Source organism: Macrobrachium rosenbergii, chromosome 47 (assembly GCF_040412425.1).
Source record: "Macrobrachium rosenbergii isolate ZJJX-2024 chromosome 47, ASM4041242v1, whole genome shotgun sequence".
In the NCBI taxonomy this organism is placed as follows: Eukaryota; Metazoa; Arthropoda; class Malacostraca; order Decapoda; family Palaemonidae; genus Macrobrachium; species Macrobrachium rosenbergii.
Genome location: NC_089787.1, coordinates 30860954 through 30883123, shown reverse-complemented (window position 1 = coordinate 30883123; position 22170 = coordinate 30860954). Strand labels below are relative to the sequence as shown.

At 38.1% G+C, this 22170-nt stretch overlaps 1 protein-coding gene and 1 long non-coding RNA gene across 2 annotated transcripts in view; both read left to right on the top strand.

The window, feature by feature from the left end:
* The window catches only part of LOC136830727 (uncharacterized), a 281759-nt gene that overhangs the window by 92742 nt on the left and 166847 nt on the right, over positions 1-22170 (top strand). The window lies entirely within an intron of this gene.
* Positions 5633-22170, top strand: part of fng (Fringe glycosyltransferase) — a 109414-nt gene continuing 92876 nt past the window's right edge. Inside the window, exon 1 of the mRNA XM_067090523.1 lies at positions 5633-6737. Coding sequence (XP_066946624.1) covers positions 6105-6737 — 633 coding nt within the window. The 5' untranslated portion in view covers positions 5633-6104. The remainder of the gene's footprint in view (positions 6738-22170) is intronic.

Below are 22170 nucleotides of genomic sequence, written 5' to 3'. Positions count from 1 at the left end.
TCTCTCTCTCTCTCTCTCTCTCTCTCTCTCTCTCTCTCTCTCTCTCTCTCTCTCTCTCTCTCTCTCTCTCTCTCTCTCTCTCTCTCTCCTATGTGGTGTAGAAAACTGTGCTGCAACCTAGCTTATTATCAAGAGACAGTAAAAAACCCAACATTGCTGAGAGATTTGTGAATGGTTATTTAAAATTTCATAATTATAATATATGTTTATATTAAATCACTTTTACACATTCGGGTTAGTAAAATAAACTTATCTGCCAAGATTTGGAATTCACTTCATATTAACATTTTTACGTATGCTTTCATAATCTTCCTTCTTTCAGATTTAAACGTGATTATTTCATTTCTATTTTCGTTTTCTGAAAAGAAAACTACTGTGCCGGCTTTTTCTGTTCGTCTGCACTTTTTCTGTCCGCCCTCAGATCTTAAAAACTACTGAGGCTAGAGGGCTGCAAATTGGTATGTTGCTCATCCACCCTCCACTCATCAAACATACCAAATTGTAACTTTCTAGCCCCAGTAGTTTTAATTTTCTTTATAAAGTTAGCCATAATCGTGCTTCTGGCCACGATGTAGGATAGGCCACCACCTGGCCGTGGTTAAAGTTTCATGGTTGGCGGGTCATACAGCGTTATACCGAGACCACCGAAAGATAGATCTATTTTCGGTGGCCTTGATTATACGCTGTAGCGGCTGTGCAGAAAACTCCATTGCGCCGCATTTTTTTACTTCTTTATTTTTCTCCTTCAAGGCTCTATAATATTTGTTTTTGTTTTTCGAAGGTGAAATAGCTATTACGGTGGAATTATTTCAGAAACTGTGCGAGATGTTTTGGAAAATATATTTATGCGTGAAAGGTATATGTCTTCTAATAAGTTCATCTACAAAAACGATTTTTTGCATTCAATGTGTACTTCTGTCATATATTATTATTATTATTATTATTATTATTATTATTATTATTATTATTATTATTATTATTATTATTATCTATGTGGTCTTGTAGACTCTTAATTGTGAACATGCATAGTGTGTGTGTGTATATATATATATATATATATATATATATATATATATATATATATATATATATATATATATATATATATATACACATTTGTATATGTTTATGTAAATATATACATATATGTATGTGTATTACATAAAAAAAGTCTGTATGTATGTATATATGTACGTATGTATATCACTTATCCTTGGCGCCATACAATCACCGACCATCGCCTCGCAACGCTCCCCCCCCAAAAAAAAAACAATACAAACCCACCCACCCTCAAAAAACAATAAAATTTCTCCAAACAGAAATTCCCCGAGTATCATTGCGTTAATAACGGCAAAGCCTCAACATCACGCAACGGACCCATCATCACATTGCAATTATCTCCTGCAACATTGAATGCGAGTGATCGCTGCGAACCTCGTTGCAAAGCCCACTGCGATGGCTCTCTCTCTCTCTCTCTCTCTCTCTCTCTCTCTCTCTCTCTCTCTCTCTTAGGGCTCTGGATTGGTTTCTGTATGCTTTGTTGTTTTTTTTTTTTTTTTTTGGAGGTAGAGGAGATAGGATTGGTGGGTCGAATTGGTGGTGGTTTGTTGTGGAGCTTTTTATTTTTTGTTTTTTTTTGCTTGTTTTTCGTTTTTAGTTAAGGTATGTTTTTTTTTTTGTTAGTTATTTGGTTGAATGTTTGGATATATATATACATGTATACTGTACATATATCATAATTGTTTATCCTTCTCAATTCTGTTAATACTTTCAATTATAAGGTGTTAAGTATTGACGTGCACACATAGAGCTTATGTATGTGTCTATATGTATGAATGCATATACAGTATACATACATTATATACATATACATATATGTAACTGTAATATATATATATATATATATATATATATATATATATATATATATATATATATTTATATATATATATATGTGTGTGTGTGTGTGTTTGTATGTATTTGAGAGGGAATGTGAGGGAGGTGCCAGGGGGAAACGAATGTTAGGCCACTTAACTTGTGCATGCACTCCATTAGCAGTATTGCTCGATGGAGTGGCATTCATAATGCGTAATAGATAAACCAACAGATGAATGAAGGAAAAGTTTGTGGTAAGTTTTTTTTTTTTTGTGGTATTAGTTGTCAAGAAACTTGAAAACCCGAGGTCAGATTCAGTAACAGCACCAATGATACTGTAATCAAATCGTTGCGTTACTTAGCTCATATAAATTTTATTAACTGCTGAGTTCATATATTATATCATATGGTGCGAGTACCCTTTGATAGGTAGACGAAGCGGTTTATGGTCGATATCAGATGAGTTGAAAACGTATATGTAATGAAAAATCTTATTTGTGTTTACACTGTTAAGATCGTGATGAAATTTCATCAGGGATTTGTGTAAGCCTGTTACATTAATTATATTCAAAACTTTAAAAATCTTTATAGAAATCTCTGCAATTAACCGATCGGTATACTTTCCGCATTTGATCCTGTCTAGAGCACCGGGGCATTAAGAATAAATGAAGGAATATTTCTTGTTAAGATCAGGGAACTGTTTGGGATAGCAAGTGATCCTCTTAGCAGGGAATTCATTATGGCCATTGTTTCGTGTCTCGATTGGTATTGGTATCTACCATAAATGGGTATGGTTTTATGCCTGAAATACCCTCTCACCAAACCGCTTCTGTATATGGGCATCGTGACCAACTGAACAAGCGGGTCAAACAGGAAATGTATTTATAGTTCTTGGAGGTTTCCAGGTAAGGAATGCCTGTGGGTAAGTAAGGTATTCTGCGTGTGTGACATACCTGCGGGTAGAAGAAATCATCCTGCAGGCTACCTGAGGAGATGGGTGCTAGCGGAGAGGTCGGGATTTGACAGAATACTGGATGCTTGTGAAAGGACAATTTGATTTAAAACAATGACTTTTGAAGGGAATTTCTCGGTTTAGCGGCATCGTTTTAGTGAAGAATGCAATATTTATGCGCTGCCTGAGGAACTTTCAATTTGTTTTGGTGAGGTTTCAGTTTCAGAAAGGTGCATCAGTGTCATATTTGGGAATTTCATTCTCATTCTTAAATTACGATTCACAGCTTCGAGACTTCCCGTCCACAAGCTGTAGTGTCTGATTACAAATCACTGTTTTGATGTATCCTGCCTTTTGAATATGTATCATTCTTAAGTATATTTCTTGGTTTGAGCGTTTCATTTTTTCCTCCGTAAGTTTTGCGTTCTTGACTTAGGTATTTTTGCTGTTGTATGTGAGGGCACTGAATAGTTTAAGCAATTAATTACTTAAAACTTCATATAGTATTGGCCTTCCCTGTCAGGTGAAATCAGAGGATGTGGTGTCGTGTGTTCAGTAGAGTATGCAAGGATTTTCATTTCTGACAAGATGAGTGTGTTCCTGTACTATTGATGGCTTGTTTGTTATTGTCTGTGAAGAGGTGCAGTCTAAATACTACTGTATTATTATTATTATTATTATTATTATTATTATTATTATTATTATTATTAGAAACACAGCAAGACCAGCGAGGCTGTCATTTGGCTCACCTGAAAATTTATGAAGAAATATTTTGAATCTCCCATACATAAATTTTTCGAATAATTATTTTTTAAACATCTTACATAGGCTTTTCGGATGATTTTTTTTTTTTAATCACTAAAAAAGGACGGGTTTTCAAAAACCTGTTTGAAAAAAAAAAACCTGAAGAGCATTTTCAAAAATCGCTTACACTGAATTTTTTTTAAGAACTAACTTTTAAAAATTGCCTCCGGACGAATGTGTAAGAAGTAATTTAAAACAAGTAAAAAATGCGCCGAAGTTTCTTCGGCGCAGTCGAGTTTTCTGCACAGCGCATAATGCTCTGTGAAGCTCTCAGCCACGACCCATGAAGCTCTGCCACAGCCTGGTAGTGGCCTGTGTTGTTGGCACTTATAGTGGTGCCAGACTCACGATTATGGCTAACTTTAACCTTAAATAAAATAAAAACTACTGAGGCTAGAGGGCTGCAGTTTGATATGTTTGATGATTGGAGGGTGGATGATCAACATACCAATTTGTAGCCGTCTAGCCATAGTAGTTTTTAAGATCTGAGGGCGGACGGACAGACAAAGCCGGCACAATAGTTTTCTTTTATAGAAAACTAAAAAAAAAAAAATTTCCCTACACATGATTTGTAAAGAACCATTTTTGAGAGAAAATAACTCTCGGGGTATTTTTGAAAAAAAAAAAAAATTATTTAAAATATACAATATTTCTCATACCTTCCCCAGAGAGGAATAATTGAAATGGCATATTGTGTAGTATTCTTGTAAAATATTAATGTTGAATAAAGACCGTAATTTGGGAGTCCATTAGCGAGCGTGGTTTAATCCCAGCGAGCTGTATCTTGGTAATTTGTGGTGGTGAATACTGCTGTGTTTATTTTAAATATGATCTCTCTCTCTCTCTCTCTCTCTCTCTCTCTCTCTCTCTCTCTCTCTCTCTCTCTCTCTCTCTCTCTATATATATATATATATATATATATATTGTACATTGCTTTTAATTATTTTTTTTTTATTTTATCCTTTTTCAGTACTTTCTTACTTGCCCATTTTTCTCTGGGCGTTGACATGCCATGAATTTTTCGTTTGTTTTTCATTAAAGATATTAATGGTCTCTTGGTAATTTTTCAAATGAAAGATATACGGTTGTCTTATTTTTAACACAACTATATTTTATCTCAGCACATTTCAGAGAATTCCTGTGAACTAATTTTTTTTTTTTTTTTAATTTCACTTTACAGTTGCGGCGAATTATTCTGATTGTCTTCTGTTATTTCTTTGTAATTCCCTTATAGATTTCCAGACAGTTATTATGAAACTGCGATAACTTTGAATTCCGGTTTCGAAAGCGCTCTCTATTCCGAATTGTATATCACCGCTTTGCGCTTGTCTTGGTAATCTTTCTGAACACGCCTCTTGTTATGTTGTTTTGCTTATTACTGCTTTTGTGCGTTTCGAGAGAATATCTGAACTTAATTTTTTTTATCGATTTTATGGCGGTTTTTTGCATTTCAAGGACTGCGTCTGAACGCGGCTTCATGTTCAGCGCTGCTTTAATAGACTGACTGAACGTTCCGGTATTCAGTGATTGTAATTGAACGTTATGTGCTGGCAGCTGCGGGGCAATCAGATCAATAATTTCTCTCTCTCTCTCTCTCTCTCTCTCTCTCTCTCTCTCTCTCTCTCAAGGGACATTATGAATGCCGATAGTAGCTACCCAATGAATGTCCATCAAAGTGATATATATCGCTATTTAATTATAGTTCATTATTTCATTATTGCTTCAGAGCATTTCTTATTACATTTAATAACTTGACGCTGTGCGTTATTCTTAATGACATTCCACTCGTTGTAATGGCATGACCTCTGATATTCCAAGCCGTAATAGCTGATTAATGCTGCTTGTCGAAAGAGAAAAAGAGAGAGACAGAGAGAGAGAGAAAGAAGAAAAAAAAAAAGCAAGCTTGCTGTAGCCGTCAGCAGTTACAAAGTCGCAGCAGCAACAGCATCCCGCGGAAAAATAATAGTTGGCAACCGCTCGTCTCGCGGTTCCCGACACAGGAGTTTCAACCATAATCGCATCAGTTTCGCTCGAGAATCGAAGGAGGAGGGACCGTTAGCGGAGGTTTCCGACGATCGTGTGTGTGAGTTTGGTGTCTCGCATAAAAGCTCGTCCGTTTGATATTGAATGATCTCGAGGAACGGGCGCGTAACAGGGACTTGAGATCGCGGGACTGTGTGATGTCTTGTAGCGTTATCGAACGCAGTGCCGCTCCTGGAATAATCACCATGGAAGTGCCACGTTAATAATAATAATAATCCAGGCGATTTCGAACGGACCGCAGGTATATAAAACACACCTTCTTCTTCTTCTTCTTCTTCCCCCTCAACGATACCTCGATTCGCTCGGATATGGACTCGAAAAGCGTCCTGCCGATGACGGTGTAACAGTGGAAAGAGCAAAGTTTACCCGAAGAACAGTAATTCCTTCCTCGACGCATTCAAATACCCCCTTTTTCTCCCCTTCCCTGAAAATGCCACAACACTTGAGCGGTGGCAAATTGAAGAAGGAGTCTTCCACCACCACCACCACAGCCGCCGCTGTCGCTGTTGCTTCCACAGCCATCTGCCCGACCAGCCCTCCTCCCCTCCTGATGAGGGTGAAGATCCGAAGTCTTGTGCAGCAGGGGGCTCTCGTGTGCATCGCTGTGACCGTGTGCGTGCTGATCCTCAACAACCTGGCCCATGGCCACGGCAGCGACTCCTCCAGGGACAAGATCCTCAAGATCTCCCCTAGACTGTCCGCCGTGCACTCGTGGCCCGAAAGGGCCCCTAGGTCCCTCAACAGGGACTACGATCCCCCGGCGGGAGGCGGCGAGAACAGCCTGCTGGGGGAGGTGGTGACGGTGGCGGGAACTAGCAACAGGTTAGAAGGAGGAGGAGGAGGATACCTCGAGGAACAACGCCAGCAGGAGGAGGACGACGAGGAAGACGTGGACGAGGAGGAGAGGCGGAGGAGCCTCCTGAGTGGCTTCGTCGCTACGGCGACGACCAAGCCCTCCACCTCCCTCGACGACATCTTCATCAGCGTCAAGACCACCAAGAACTTCCACAAGTCGCGGCTCGACCTCGTCCTCAAGACGTGGTTCACGCTGGCCAGGAAACAGGTGGGTTTCGGGGTCGTTTCTCTCTCTCTCTCTCTCTCTCTCTCTCTCTCTCTCTCTCTCTCGGGAATGCTATTTCCATACCTCTAGCATTAATGCGTTTTTCTTTCACAGGAAGTCTCTCTCTGTCTCACAGGAACCCTCTCTCTCTCTCTCTCTCTCTCTCTCTCTCTCTCTCTCTCTCTCTCTCTCTCTCTCTCTCTCTAACAAAAAAATGGCTTAAGCTGTTTATATATTCCCTGCGTAATTTTACCTATTTTTTAAAGTTTATATTCGAAGGGCGTATATGACTATTTTATATATATATATATATATATATATATATATATATATATATATATATATATATATATATATATATATATATATATATACATATACACAATTATTAACTCAAGCGTTTGATTGACCATATTCTTTGGAAGCTTGAATTTCAAGTCAGTGGCCCTGTAGGCTTGTTCCATATAAATCGGGGTGTATCTTCTCAATAATAATAATAATACTAATAATAATAATAATAAGTTCAGTGTTGACATTGAGGTACATCTCTGTCACCATTCGCTGCCATTACTGCACTAAAAATAACTTTTTAACGAACAAGTTACTCTGTTGCCTAGCGACCAATGGCTGAAGAGAGTCAATAATTTACCGAGCGCATCGATTCTATCGGATACAGTGACGTTATATCGAGGATTCCTCCTGTCTAGCTAAATATATATCTCTTATTGGATTGTCTTCGTAGTGAGTCATTCGCCAAGGTTTCTGTTTTTGAATTTTGTGTTAAAATAATTACTGTAGTGCTTGTAATTACGTATGTCATTATTTTATGTAATGGTGTTAATTTTATGTTTATCGTTTTGTTGAAAGGATTACATTTCGTTAACGGGATACTATGTCACATAATCTATATTTTAATGAACTTTACGTTTGTCATGCAAATTTTCGTTATGTTTGTATAGCTGATAATTATGCCTTTCTTAAGGATTATATCTATATTAAACTTAAGTGAAAATTAGATATTAGTTCAAAACTCTATGCTTTAAATTTTGTCACTATGAAATGTCTTGGGATAGTTAACTGTAATGACACAGACCGAGTCAGTTTATAAACATATATATATATATATATATATATATATATATATATATATATATATATATATATATATATATATATATATATATATAAAAGTAAGGAAAATACGTTAAGCCTATATGTAAGACACTTAACAGCACTTCCGGCGTCCGCGCGCCGTTTCGGCGTGTCAGTCTCCCCCGGTAATTAATTCCGCGTATATAATAACGTTCTTCCGGTACCCACCTGTGCTCCGTGTACACCTTTTCTCCCATTCCTCCATTCTTCCCGTCTTCTCTTCTTCCCTTCTATCCCCTCCGCTCACCGGCTGACGGGGTTCACGGAGATCTCATTAGCGGAGGACTGACGCATTCCTCCTTCAGTATTTTTTTTTTTTTTTTTCATCTTTGTTTTACGCCGCGCCTTGCGTATACGAGTTAAGTTATGCGTACCTGTGCACCTGTGGAGGAGATGGAGTTTGACAAGCCCTGTTGCGTGATGCGGTTTTCTCTCTCTCTCTCTCTCTCTCTCTCTCTCTCTCTCTCTCTCTCTCTCTTTAATCGTGCATCACTCTTCTCTCGGTGTGCTATATTTTTCGATCTCTCTCTCAATCCTAAGGATATAGACTGAGCTTTTAACAGCTCTCTCTCTCTCTCTCTCTCTCTCTCTCTCTCTCTCTCTCTCTCTCTCTCTCTCTCTCTCTCTCTCTCTTCTGCTGATAGTCTCCTTCTTTAATCATGCACCACTCTTTCCTCGGCATGCTATATTTTGTCGATACTCGCTCCTTATACAAGGTATTCTCTCTCTCTCTCTCTCTCTCTCTCTCTCTCTCTCTCTCTCTCTCTCTCTCATTAATCATGCAACACATTTCTTCCGGTATGCCATATTTTGTCGATGCTCGCTCCCTGTACAAAAATTTCTCTCTCTCTCTCTCTCTCTCTCTCTCTCTCTCTCTCTCTCTCTCTCTCTCTCTCTCTCTCTCTCTCTCTCTCTCTCTCTCTCTTTGTAATTCGCGTTTTTCCGATAAACGGAAATGCATTTAGAATGACTCTTGCTCGTCCATATTGAGAACAATGATGTAATCTTGTAACTATATATATATATATATATATATATATATATATATATATATATATAGTATATATATATTTATATATATATATATATATATATATATATAATATTTATATATATATATATAATAATTTTCTCATTTATCGGATCGAACCAAGGTCTTTCAATGGAAAGGCAAGGGCGCTACCAGTTGAGAGACCTGGGTTCGATCCCGAGTTGAGTCGGATTTGTTTCAGTTCCACATGCGATTGTGTGTTGATTACTTTTAATATATATAATACATATCTATATATTTTTGGATATATATTTTATATATATATATATATATATATATATATATATATATATATATATATATATATATATATATATATATATATATATATATATATATATATATACTTCGTGAGAACGGAAACCGTTAGTCGACGTTCTCCGTTCCGGTTAATTTCCTCGCCGGATGCGATCTTGCTGTAAATAAACGCAGAATTATAAAATTGACTCTTAATGCTATTTGTTCGCGTCCGTTTTTGTAAGGGTTGTACACCAAATATATTTTGTCTGCAAATATTTTATCGACAAAACCCTCATATTCGTCGTCCTTACCTGGACCGGGTATCATTGTAGAGTCATTAACTAACCACATGTGTTCCACTTTCAGTTGTGTACTCTAAAGTTATTTTGTCTACAGATACTTTTCGATAAAACCTTCATATTCATCTTCGGTACCTGTACAGGTAACGTTCTTAGGTAATTAACTAATTACGAACTGCTTGGGAGATCTTATATTCCATTTCTCAAGGCACTGCGTACGTGTAGTATTATTGTACCCCATTTTCAATTGTGTACACCAAAGTTGTTTTACATTCAGTTATGTTCCGGTAAAACCTTTATATTCATCGTCAGTACCTGTACAGGTAACATTCAAAGGTAATTAACTAATTACCAACTACTTGGGATCTCTCATATTCTATTTCTCAGGTACTGGGTACCTGTTAGTGTTGTTTTAGCTCACTTTCAAGATATGTCTTCACAATTTTGATAATGAAATATTCCTTATTCACGCAAACGTATATTTCTTCACAAGTTTATAAGTAAAACATTTCCTATTCATGCAAACGTATATTTCTTCACAAGTTTAATAGTGAAACATTTGCGATTCACGCAAACGTTTGACCTTGACCTTGACTTCTTGGTCTGTCATTAACTTAGAAATAAACGAACGCGTTTGAGAACGTGATACATGAAGAAGTCTCACGTGGACGGTCCACTGATTGCTCTTGCCAGGAAACAGTCAGTTTTCGTATTAATCAGAAATAATCACCGATTCATTTGTCGGCCTGTTCTGCCAACTAAACCCTCTTTTGCTTAATGACACGCTGCTTACTAATTAATATATCGAACTCGTAACCATTCGTGTAAATAAACAAATCTTTGTACATGGTAAGAAAGATAGAACTCTCAGCTAAGCACTTAATTTTTGCGCTGTCGAGCTTAGTCATTCAACCTCAGACAATCATATTTCTCTTTATCTGTTTTTATCAGATAAGGAAAGTCTGCTCTCACGCACTTTGCTCTCAAAATTTGCCCTTATAGTTATGCTTCTCTTTTCTTATCCGTTTATACTTCCTTTCGATGGATTTAAAAAAAAAAAAGCCTTGTTTTCGTATGACGTCATCTTGCCCTTATCTTTTAATGTGTTCGTTCAAGCGTGATTTCGTTAAGCTGATGGAGAAGATTTATTATTATTATTATTATTATTATTATTATTATTATTATTATTATGCGTCTGTAGGATAAATACTACCTTTTATTATTATTCCAACGTGATTTATTGTGACGGAGATTAATAGGATAAATGTTGTCTGTCAGTTAATATATATATATTTTACCCCCATACATGTAATGTATTTGTATTGTTAGATTCCGGCACTTACTTTTGTTTTACAAGTCTTAATAAATCAATAAGAAAACATTTATTTTAACTTTTTTTTTTGTGTCTTTTCACTATGAATATTTCTCCAATTTTAGCACTCGTTTTATCATGGTTTGATATGAATATGTTAATATTGACATTTGTTTTCAATTCTAAATCAATAAACATTTATTAACATTTTTTTTTTGTTCTAAAAACCATTTTTATTTTATTAGTGATTTGGGTTATTATTATTATCCAAATCATGAAAATTGTTTAACTTTTCATTTTGTTCTAAAAACGAAAAATTATTATTATTATTATTATTATTATTAAACACAGTTGCTTTTTCTACCATCTATCTGCATACGAGAAGAATATAATAGGAAGAATAGAAAAGACTCTCTAGAGGCTGAATGTCGGTGAAAGAACTATTATTTTAAATAACACTGCCCTAAAAGAGGGACTCCTTCCATATTATTATTATTATTATTATTATTATTATTATTATTATTATTATTATTATTATTATTATTATTATTATTATTATTATTATTATTATTATTATTATACTTGGAAATTCAATTTTCTCAAAACCGTCGAAACGTTTGGCCCATAGAAATTTTTTCCATATACTGCAGTACATTTTAAAATCATGAAAGGAGTGTGTGTGTGTTTGTGTTTGTTTGTTTGTTTGTTTTGCAGTGGACTGGCGTGACATTTAGAGCTCAGAACGTAGACCTGAATATCATTTAATATACTTGTGACGATACAAGTGCTCCTTTAAAACTGCTGCATATTATTAGAGACACAGTTTGCATTGAAGATTATATATAAAAAAACCACACTCAAGTTCAACGACTTTATAATTATGCTTGCCTTCTCTCTCTCTCTCTCTCTCTCTCTCTCTCTCTCTCTCTCTCTCTCTCTCTCTCTCTCTCTCTCTCTCTCCAAGCTCGGGTTGCTGGCTGAAAATCACATTAAAAAATATGTTGTCTGCAACTGCATGCCCTGTTACCGATGGCCCTCCAGTTGCTGAGGCGTGAAATTACCTGATCGTTTCTTTTCTGATAATGAAGGATTCCCTGTCTCCGAAACGTTGATGAAATGGCCCGTGTCTGTTGATGCTGAGACCATATGGATAATTGCATGTGTTGCAATTGTCTTAATATAGTTAATGTTATTGAAATTGGTTTTAGTTTTCTGTAAAAGAAAACTATTGTGCCGGCTTTGTCTGTCCGTCCGCGCTTTTCTCTGTCCGCTCTCTGATCTTAAAAACTACTGAGGCTAGAGGGCTGTAAATGTTGATCACATACCCTCCAGTCATCAAACGTACCAAATTGCAGCCCTCTAGCCTAAGTAGTTTTTATTTTATTTAAGGTTAAAGTTAGCCATACTCGTGCTTCTGGCAACGATATAGGGTAGGCCACCTCCTGGCCATGGTTAAAGCTTCATGGGCCGCGGCTCATACAGCATTAAACCGAGACCACTGAAAAATATATTTATTTTCGGTGGCTTTGATTATGCGTTGTGGCGTCTGTACAGAAAACTCGATCTTCGGCGCATTTTTAACTTGTGTATATTTGTTTAAAAGTGTCGGAGCGTCGACAGATCTGCTGTAAGAGTCTTACTGATAGGAAAAGGCACTTTATAACTGATATATAAAATAACAGTTCTGGTTTCCAAACAGAATCGAAATGGGCCAAGGTTGGATCTTTTCCTGAGTTTAGTTTTACTTTTTTGTTACCTCAAAAAGGTTTTTTTTATTGTTATCTCAGTTTCATTTTTTATTTGATCGGAAGAATCCAAAGGGAAAATCAAGGTCATGCAGGAGGTCAGAGGTTGTAGATTTTTATTCATAGTATGAAAGAAATAAAAGTGATTCAGTCAATTTTCTTTATTTTGTTGACCAAATGTTTTTATTGTGAATTTCATCCTTCAATTTTATGATTCCTGAATAATGCTTATCTTATGGTTTAATAGCAGTCAAGAGGTTCAGAATATCTTTTATTCCTGTCTGTCAGTTGTCCAAATCTTTTTCCATTTTTCCCCTTTTGTCTCGGACCATTCAGCCATTCAGAAGGACGTTCCATTATCCCTCCTTTTATTTTCCCTCCTTTTTGTCTTTAAATCGACCGTCATTTTGTTCTCCCTCTCTCTCTCCCTCCCCCTCTGTAGAGGATTTAGCGTGAAGTAAAATAAAAGATTTAATTCCTACCGTCCCGGCCTGACGGGTATTTCACAGTAATGGAAGGGTTTTGAGAGACAAAACACGAGTACGGTCTCTCTCTCTCTCTCTCTCTCTCTCTCTCTCTCTCTCTCTCTCTCTCTCTCTCTCTCTCTCTCTCTCTCAAAAGCTGTTAATATCCTTTCGTAGTTAGTGACTGAGACTGGATAATTGTTTCTCTCTCTCTCTCTCTCTCTCTCTCTCTCTCTCTCTCTCTCTCTCTCTCTCTCTCTCTCTCTCTCTCTCTCTCTCTCCAAGGCTGTTAATATCTTTTCTCTCTCTTAGTGACTGAAGACTGGATCTTTCTCTCTCTCTCTCTCTCTCTCTCTCTCTCTCTCTCCAAGGCTGTTAATATCTTTTCGCAGTTAGTGACTGAAGACTGGATAATTTCTCTCTCTCTCTCTCTCTCTCTCTCTCTTTCAAGGCTGTTAATATCTTTTCGTAGTTAGTGACTGAAGACTGGATAATTTCTCTCTCTCTCTCTCTCTCTCTCTCTCTCTCTCTCTCTCTCTCTCTCTCTCTCTCTCTCTCGTAGTTAGTGACTGAAGACTGGATAATCTCTCTCTTTCTCTCTCTCTCTCTCTGGTCCTGTTGCCCCGGACAAAAGACAAACACGGTCATTCTTGACCTCCCTGATCCTATTCATCTTTCGTCGGGGACGTCTCCGCGGTGGTCAGGTCGTACGGGTCACCTTTATTGCCTGCCTCACCCCCAAACTCTTCCCCCTGAACCCTCTCCCATCCCTGGGAATTCCCCCTTCTCGGTCTACTGATCTTGTTGTTCTTGATTAGAGGAACGGTAGATATTGTCGTGAATTTTTCGCCCTTTACGATTGCTGCTACTTCTTTTACCACTGCTACTACCATTTTTGCTACTGCTATTACTAATAATGTTACTATAACCATTACTGTTATTTATATTATTATCACCCGTGTTCTCGTGGTAACCGCAATTCGATAAATATTGTTTTAATTATGACGCACGACCTCTTCTAGATGAAAATCTTCAGACACCGAAAGTGTTTCAGACGTTGATAAATGAAGCACCCATCTCTCTCTCTCTCTCTCTCTCTCTCTCTCTCTCTCTCTCTCTCTCTCTCTCTCTCTCTCACACACACACACACAAAGGCTGTTAATATCTCTTAGTTACTCTAAAGACTGGCTAATAGCCCTTTCTCTCTCTCTCTCTCTCTCTCTCTCACATAGGCTGTTAATATCTTCTCTTAGTTATTTCTCTCTCTCTCTCTCTCTCTCTCTCTCTCTCTCTCTCTCTCACACACACACACATAGGCTGTTAATATCTTCTCTTAGTTATGTGAAGACTGGATAATAGCTCTCTCTCTCTCTCTCTCTCTCTCTCTCTCTCTCTCTCTCTCTCTCTCTCTCTCTTACAAAGGCTGTTAATATCTTCTCTTAGTTACTGTGAAGACTGGATAATAGCTCTCTCTCTCTCTCTCTCTCTCTCTCTCTCTCTCTCTCTCTCTCTCTCTCTCTCTCTCTCTCTCTCTCTCCTACAAGACTATTGATATCTATTAGTTACTGTGAAGACTGAATAAAAGCCTCTCTCTCTCTCTCTCTCTCTCTCTCTCTCTCTCTCTCTCTCTCTCTCTCTCTCTCTCAATATCTTTTTCTTGCGCCACGTCCAAGCAGCCCTTGTTAAGGCATAATGCCCAAATTGAAGGTGTACCACGCGATGCAGATATAAAAGTTACGCCTTTTTTTTCTGACGTCCATTACAGCTCGACGTTACCCTCCTCAGTAGAAAAAATGTTGGGGTATTCAGGGGCACTCCTGTGTGTGTTTTTTTCTTGTGGGATGTCATTGTTGCTGTTGAATCTGTTGGTTTTTTTATGTTGGGATTATTTTTTTTTTTAATACTGTTGGCTTTATGTTATTTTTATTTTGTATTTTATTTTGTTTTGTTTTGTTGTACTATGCTTTCATTGTTTGATATGTTATATGTGCTGGGCTTTGCTACAGAAATGTGTATATATATATATATATATATATATATATATATATATATATATATATATATATATATATATATATGTGTGTGTGTGTGTGTGTGTGTGTGTGTGTATGTATATATATTTTATATTATTTATTGGATTGTATGAGTCTTACATATACTTATACCCAGGAGGTGCAAATCCCAGAGAGTATAAGTTTACCTAATAATACTGTGTATATATATATATATATATATATATATATATATATATATATATATATATATATATATATATATATATATATATATATATATATATTGTCTTTATACAAACTGGCAGCACCATCAAGAAAGTTCACTGGTTGTGTGACTAATAATATCTTCTCGGAAGATTGCCCATGACTGCAGCAGGCAGTCAGCCTATAGCGTCGTTAGTTATTTTAAGTCGTGAAGTCGGGAAGGAACAAAAAGCAAGAGATTGCAGCTGAACGAGATAATTGTAGGGTTTACTTGACAATGAGCCAAAAAAAAAATATAAAACTTTGCTTCGGACAATGAACAAAAAAATAATAATCCGGACAATGAGCAAAATAAAAAAAATTAAACCTCATTTTTTTTTTGCTTTCATTAAATGGAGAAGTGTTTGCCCCCGATGCCCCGACGCGATGACCCTCAGAGGGGTCAGAGGGTGACCTCGTTATAGGTCAGTGAGGTCCGGTGCACCGGCTGGGGTCGTCGAGTGATTTGTATACATGTGTTGGTTTAGGATAGAATAGACCCCAGTCGTCTTGGCTAGATGGAAGGGGAGGTCACTAGCCTTAAAGTGATTTCGGGAAAGGGAGGTAATAAATTTGTAAAAATGTGTGGGGCATACCCATATGCTCTTTTTTCAGTAAAAATTTATTGGGCATACCCATTTGCTCTTTTTTCAGTAAAAAATATGGGGCACACCCATTTGCTCTTTTTTCAGTAAAAATATGGGGAATACCCATTTGCTCTTTTTTCAGTAAAAAATATGGGGCATACCCATTTGCTATTTTTTCAGTAAAAATGAGTGGGGCACACCCAGTGTTTTCAGTAAAAATGACTGGGGCACACCCATGTACCTTTTCTTCAGTAAAAATGAGTGGGGCATACCTATATGCTCTTTTATCAGTAAAAATGGCGGGGCATACCCATTTGCTGCTCATCAGTAAAGATGAGTGGGGCATACCCATTTGCCGTGTTAAAGGCAATGTTTGTTTAATGCCCATATACCTTTTGCAAGCACGGGGCATTCTACGTAAGGTCTTAGTATTGCTAATATTAAAGGACTGTGTACCGTCCAAGGTCAAAAGAGGGTGTATTTATTGTATTCCTGAGTGCTGACCCGAGGTCAGGGCATTGCCTGAGGGTATCGACCACTTCGCTAAATAGTTTTATAGCAGTAGCAAATGCCGCACCTGTCACCTCCATTTAATGGATATGGGTCCCTAAATTACAGGGTTGTTTTGTAAGTGAAGGAATCACAAGAGTCTTCCACTCTCTCTCTCTCTCTCTCTCTCTCTCTCTCTCTCACAAACTGAGGGTCCCGTGTTCGATTGTCGAACCTGATAAATAGCTTGTGTGGAGAGAGAGAGAGAGAGAGAGAGAGAGAGAGAGAGAGAGAGAGAGAGAGAGAGAGAGAGAGAGAAGCCATGAGTGTTTATTGTTCCATCAAAATGTGTACCATCGAAACGGGAGGGCCTCGACGAGGTAATCCTCTGCCATTTGGGTGAAACCATTCATGAGATAATGTGTCTTAGACACACAATTCAAAAATGTATCTTAATGCAGATTGTAATAAGTTTGTGAAGAAGTCCTATACCCTCTCTCTCTCTCTCTCTCTCTCTCTCTCTCTCTCTCTCTCTCTCTCTCTCTCTCTCTGCCTTGGCCGACATGGTATCTATCCTTTGAAGCTAAGCTCTAGGGGGGATTGTACTACTCCCATTAGCAAAAACAACAAAGGTGGTGACGTCACGAACAGCTGAGAACTGCCCGTTCTCACGCACAGGCAAACGCAACAGACTATACAGCATCCCAGCATCTTGTCTCTCTCTCTCTCTCTCTCTCTCTCTCTCTCTCTCTCTCTCTCTCTCTCTCTCTCTCATTTTGCCCCCTGCCTGACATGTTGTGTGACACCCTTTCTGGAGAAGGAGAGACACACGAAATGAACCTGTGGTGATAATTGAGTCTTCAAGGAGTGGAAAGTTGTGTTTAGTTTGATGGAACGGGGGGTTTGGGGGTTGGGGGGGAGAGGAAACTGAAGTCTTTGGTGGGGTCATTGGTTTCCGTTAGTTTATGTACACTTCTTTGTTTTTTTTTAAAGGAAAATTTTCTGATTGGCTAAATGAACCGTGGTTTTGGTACACGCAACAAAATCTTGGGAAGTTGAAGTGTTTAATTTCCAAGAACAATAAATTAGTTTTGACAGCATGTTGGTATTGCCTTAATTTTCAGATGCCAAAGTTAATTATATATAAATATTTATATCTACCAAACATTTGTCCCTCTTTTAAGAGTTACATCTACCAAACATTTTCCTTTAAAGATTTGACATCTTTAAAGAGTTATATCTATCAAACATTCTTCCATCTTTCAAGATTTATATCTATATTTTTCCCCTCTAAAACATATATCTACCAAACCTCCCTAAAGATTTATATATAACATTTTTCCTCTTTAAAGACAAACATTTTCCCTCTTTAAAGATATTTCCCTCAAAAGATTTATATCTACCAAACATTTTTTGAAGATATATATCATTTTTCCATCAGATTTATATCTACCAAAATTTTCCTCTTTAAAGAGTTATATCTATCAAACATTTTCCCCTTTGAAGATTTATATCTACCAAACATTTTTCCCTCTTTAAAGATTTATATCTACCAAACATTTTCCCTCAAAAGATTTATATCTACCAAACATTTCTCCCTCTTTAAAGATGTATATCCACCTTCCTCTCTCTACAGATTTATATCTGCCAAACATCTCTCCAACTAAAGATTTATATCTACCCAACATTTTCCCTCTTTACAGATTTATATCTACCAAACGTTTCTCCCTCTTTAAAGATTTATATCTACCAAAACATTTTTCCTCTTTTAAGATTTAAAGACGTATATCCATCTTCCCCTCTTTAAAGGTTTGTATCTACCAAACATTTCTCCCTCTTTAAAGATTTGAAGACGTATATCCATTTTCTCTTTAAAGGTTGATATCGACCCAACATTTTCCCTTCTCTAAAGATTTATATCTACCAAACACTTCTTCCTCTTCGTTCTCTACTGCAGCATATTGCATCAGATATACATCTACATACTGTATCCACATTGCATACGCAGCTGGATCCATCTCGCGAAGGCCGTTTCCTCCAAGGAAGCGAAACAAACAGAGACACGAAGGAAGGAAGGGACTCCAACACTCACGTACATCCAATCGAGCAGGGGCATCATAAAGTGGCACCCGTCACCCGTGCCCTTTGAAGTCAGGAAGGAGGGAAACACCACCACCCCTCCGTAGGGGTTAGCGGAGGTTGCCCAGGCGCCCTCGCTAATGGCATAATTGTGATGATCCTGTGAGATCCTGTGCTGCAGGAATCGAGGGACATATATAGGATGCTAGGATGCTTCATCATTGGACATTTAAGAGCATGTGTAGAGGCAAGGGGGTATTGGAAGGTATGTTATCGTATTTTCCGATTTTCGGGTATTTGATCCTTTTTTTGGATTTTGGAGGGTATGGTGTGTGTTTGAAAATGTTGCTCCAGATGGGGCATGTCCCCTGTGGTTTTATTTGTAGGGCATAGGGGTATCTAACCCCTGGGGTATTGGGTACGGGTGTATCCATAACTGGCCATCTCCCCCCTTCTCGCTCTCATCACCAACATCCTATAGTTCTCTCCGTCCTATCAACACTCGACCTCCCTCCCTCCTCCTCCTCCTCCTCCTCCTCCTCCTCCTCCTCCTCCTCCTCCTCCTCCTCCTCCTCCTCCTCCTCGAGTCAGACGTCCTTACTGGTGCATCCTCTTCTCATCCCCATTCATTATCGGGTCTTCCTCTCTTCCTTCATCCCGTGGACGTCGTCATCGTCGTCTTTCCTGTTTTCTTTTCCTTGCTCGTTTCGGCTCTCTCTCTCTCTCTCTCTCTCTCTCTCCTGCAGTTACAAAAATATTTATGTAAGTCTTGTTTTATGTCTATATTTGCAATTCTCTTTTCATTGTATTATTCGGTATTTCCATATTTTTTATCTCGCGTTTTCTTGTTCATGTTTTTGTTTAATTATATTTGCGTTTATTTTATTATATCTTATCTTAATTATTTTTTTATTTATATTACATTTCGTGACGCCTTTTATCGCCTTTTTATATTTTATATTTTTCACATTCTCTCGTCTGCCTTCCATGATACACGGGCGGTCATATCCCTCTCTATTGTTCGCTTATTATCCAAATTCTTTCTCCATTGGCCACCCCTTCACCACCACCCTTCTCCCTCCCCCTCCTCTCCACCTCCCCCTCCTCTCCACCTCCCCCCCCCCCCTCCCCTAATTCTTCCATCACCCTTATCACCATCCTTCATCCGCGACTATAGAAACTTAAGGGCACAGGCCTGATAGGCAGACCCAGGCCCTGAAATTCATGCCCAGGGTCTGAAACCGATGCCCTTTGCAACCCCTCCTCCTCCTCCTCCTCCTCCTCCTCCTCCTCCTCCTCCTCCTCCTCCTCCTCCTCCTCCTCCTCCTCCTCCTCAACAACAACTTTGCTTTCTCAGATCATGCAAATCAGCCATTTGTTATGGTAAATGTCTTAATTCGTACGTTAGTGAGAGCATGCCGTGTTGTTGGATAAGGGGAGGAGGGGGAGGATGTCCCACTACCCCCTCCCTATTTTTTTGGTAAGGGGTGACTCCCTCCCCCCTTTCCCCACCCTTGTAAGGGGGTTGAAGGATAAGAAGGCGATTCCTTGTTACCTTTCGGCAGGTTGATTAAATGGGTATTGTATTTGTTCAAAAGGTTTTTATAGTAATTCTCTCTCTCTCTCTCTCTCTCTCTCTCTCTCTCTCTCTCTCTCTCTCTCTCTCTCTCTCTCTCTCTCTCTCTCTCTCTCTCTCTCCGTATGCTAAGGTTAGTGTTAAGATGGCTGCGTTCGTCTATTTCTTATATGAAGGACACAACTATTTCTGCAGTGCTCTCTCTCTCTCTCTCTCTCTCTCTCTCTCTCTCTCTCTCTCTCTCTCTCTCTCTCTCTCTCTCTCTCAGCGAGTTAGTGTTGGGGTTCACGTGTGCGCCCCTAATAGCGAGGTCAGGATGATCCACTTCTCCCAATAAATTACGATTACTGACCTGGCACTGAGCCGCCATGCGGGTCTCTCTCTCTCTCTCTCTCTCTCTCTCTCTCTCTCTCTCTCTCTCTCTCTCTCTCTCTCTCTCTCTTAAGGTATTTGATAATTTAAGCAGACATAGTCAAATATTTCATTTCTTTGGATAATCTACCTTTCATCAGAATACAGAAGTCTCTCTCTCTCTCTCTCTCTCTCTCTCTCTCTCTCTCTCTCTCTGAGGGTCCCTCACTTATGTATGTGTGTGTTTGTGTTTGTGCGAATGTTCCGTGCCAGTGCACAGTTATTTGGGAGGTTTTATGTTACTTTGTGTGTACTACACGCGTGTTTTGGGTGTGCTATAAACGAAGGGGTGTGTATGTGTATGTGTACGTGTGTGTGTGCGATTATTAAGCGGACTTATCGCATGTCTACTGCAATGGATTTATATTGTGGAAGTGAATGAGGTGTGTAAATGCTCGTAGTGGGTGTTGTAGTGTTGGGGGCTTAGAATTCGTATTGTTTGTACTGTGGATGAATGGGAATCTAGCTAAATATCTCCCATTTGGAACAGGAATGTAGGATGATTTTTTCAACTTTCGGAATGTAGGGAATGTTTGCTCCTGTTTACGGGTTGGAAGGAAATGGAATGTTTCTTTAGATGGAGCACCCTGACAGGGTATATGCCTGTATATAGTGAGTGGGCATGATTGGGTATGTGTATGAATGCATTCTTGGCTAATTTATCACACCCGTTATTCTTGATGCAGTGTAATTTTTATTCTTTATAGATGTTTGCGGGAAATCGAGTACTGTGTTACATTATAGTATGTGTACGCGTTCATTTTTTTTTTTTTTTGTAGGTGGATTTGAAACAAAATGGGGTACTGTGCTAGAGTGTGTTTGTGTGCGTATGTTTACATTTGTATGTGTGTATGTGGTTCTTGTTTTTCATTTGAGAATATAGAGTATATCCGTATGAATACAAGCGTGTATATACATATGTGTACTCTATATATATACATTTGTATTCATATATGTATATATATATTATATATATACATATTTGTATATATATGTACACATATGATGGGTGTGTGTGCGTGCAGTTCCTTTGCGTGTGTGCACATCATTGCGTGCACGTGCAGCCTCATGTAGGCTAAGTGGGGACGTCTGGCTGCGTAGTACTCATTTCGTATCTCATGTCAGGAACTTATTTTTTAAGCAAATCACAGCCTCATTACGTAATACGGTGAAAACGTCACGTGACCTCCCCCCCTTTTTTTTTTCCTTTTTTGTAATTGAGATGTTCCCTAAAGTGAGATTCATTATCCTTGATATGTGATGACGTTTGTGTGTGTGAGTGTGTGTGTGTGTGTGTGTGTTCGCTCTCTTCTTTTTGTTTGTTTGTTATGTTTGTTTGTTTCTAAGGAGTGTACTTGTGCTCCTCCTTCCTTTGTTTTTGTTTGTATTGACAGTTAGGGCACTGTTCTTCATCTTCATTTGCATATCTCATTTTTTTTTTTTTTTTTTTTCATTAGCCTCCATCTTTATTTACGTGTCAGATATTTTTGTTTTTTATTTATTTTTTCTTTCATTGGCCTTCATCTTCATGTACATATCAGATATTTTTTATTTTTTTATGTATTTTTTCTTTCAGTGCTCTTCAAAGGCACTTTTCAACTCAAGGTCAGTTATGTTTTTGCAAAGGAAGCTTGAACTGAACTTACAGATACTGCATTTATTCAGTGGGTTAATTAATAATGAAATAATATCTTCTCAAAGACCTCATTTTTTTCAGAGCCCAGTCACTTTGCAACCTGATCATTTAATAAAATTATATCCTTTACATTTAGC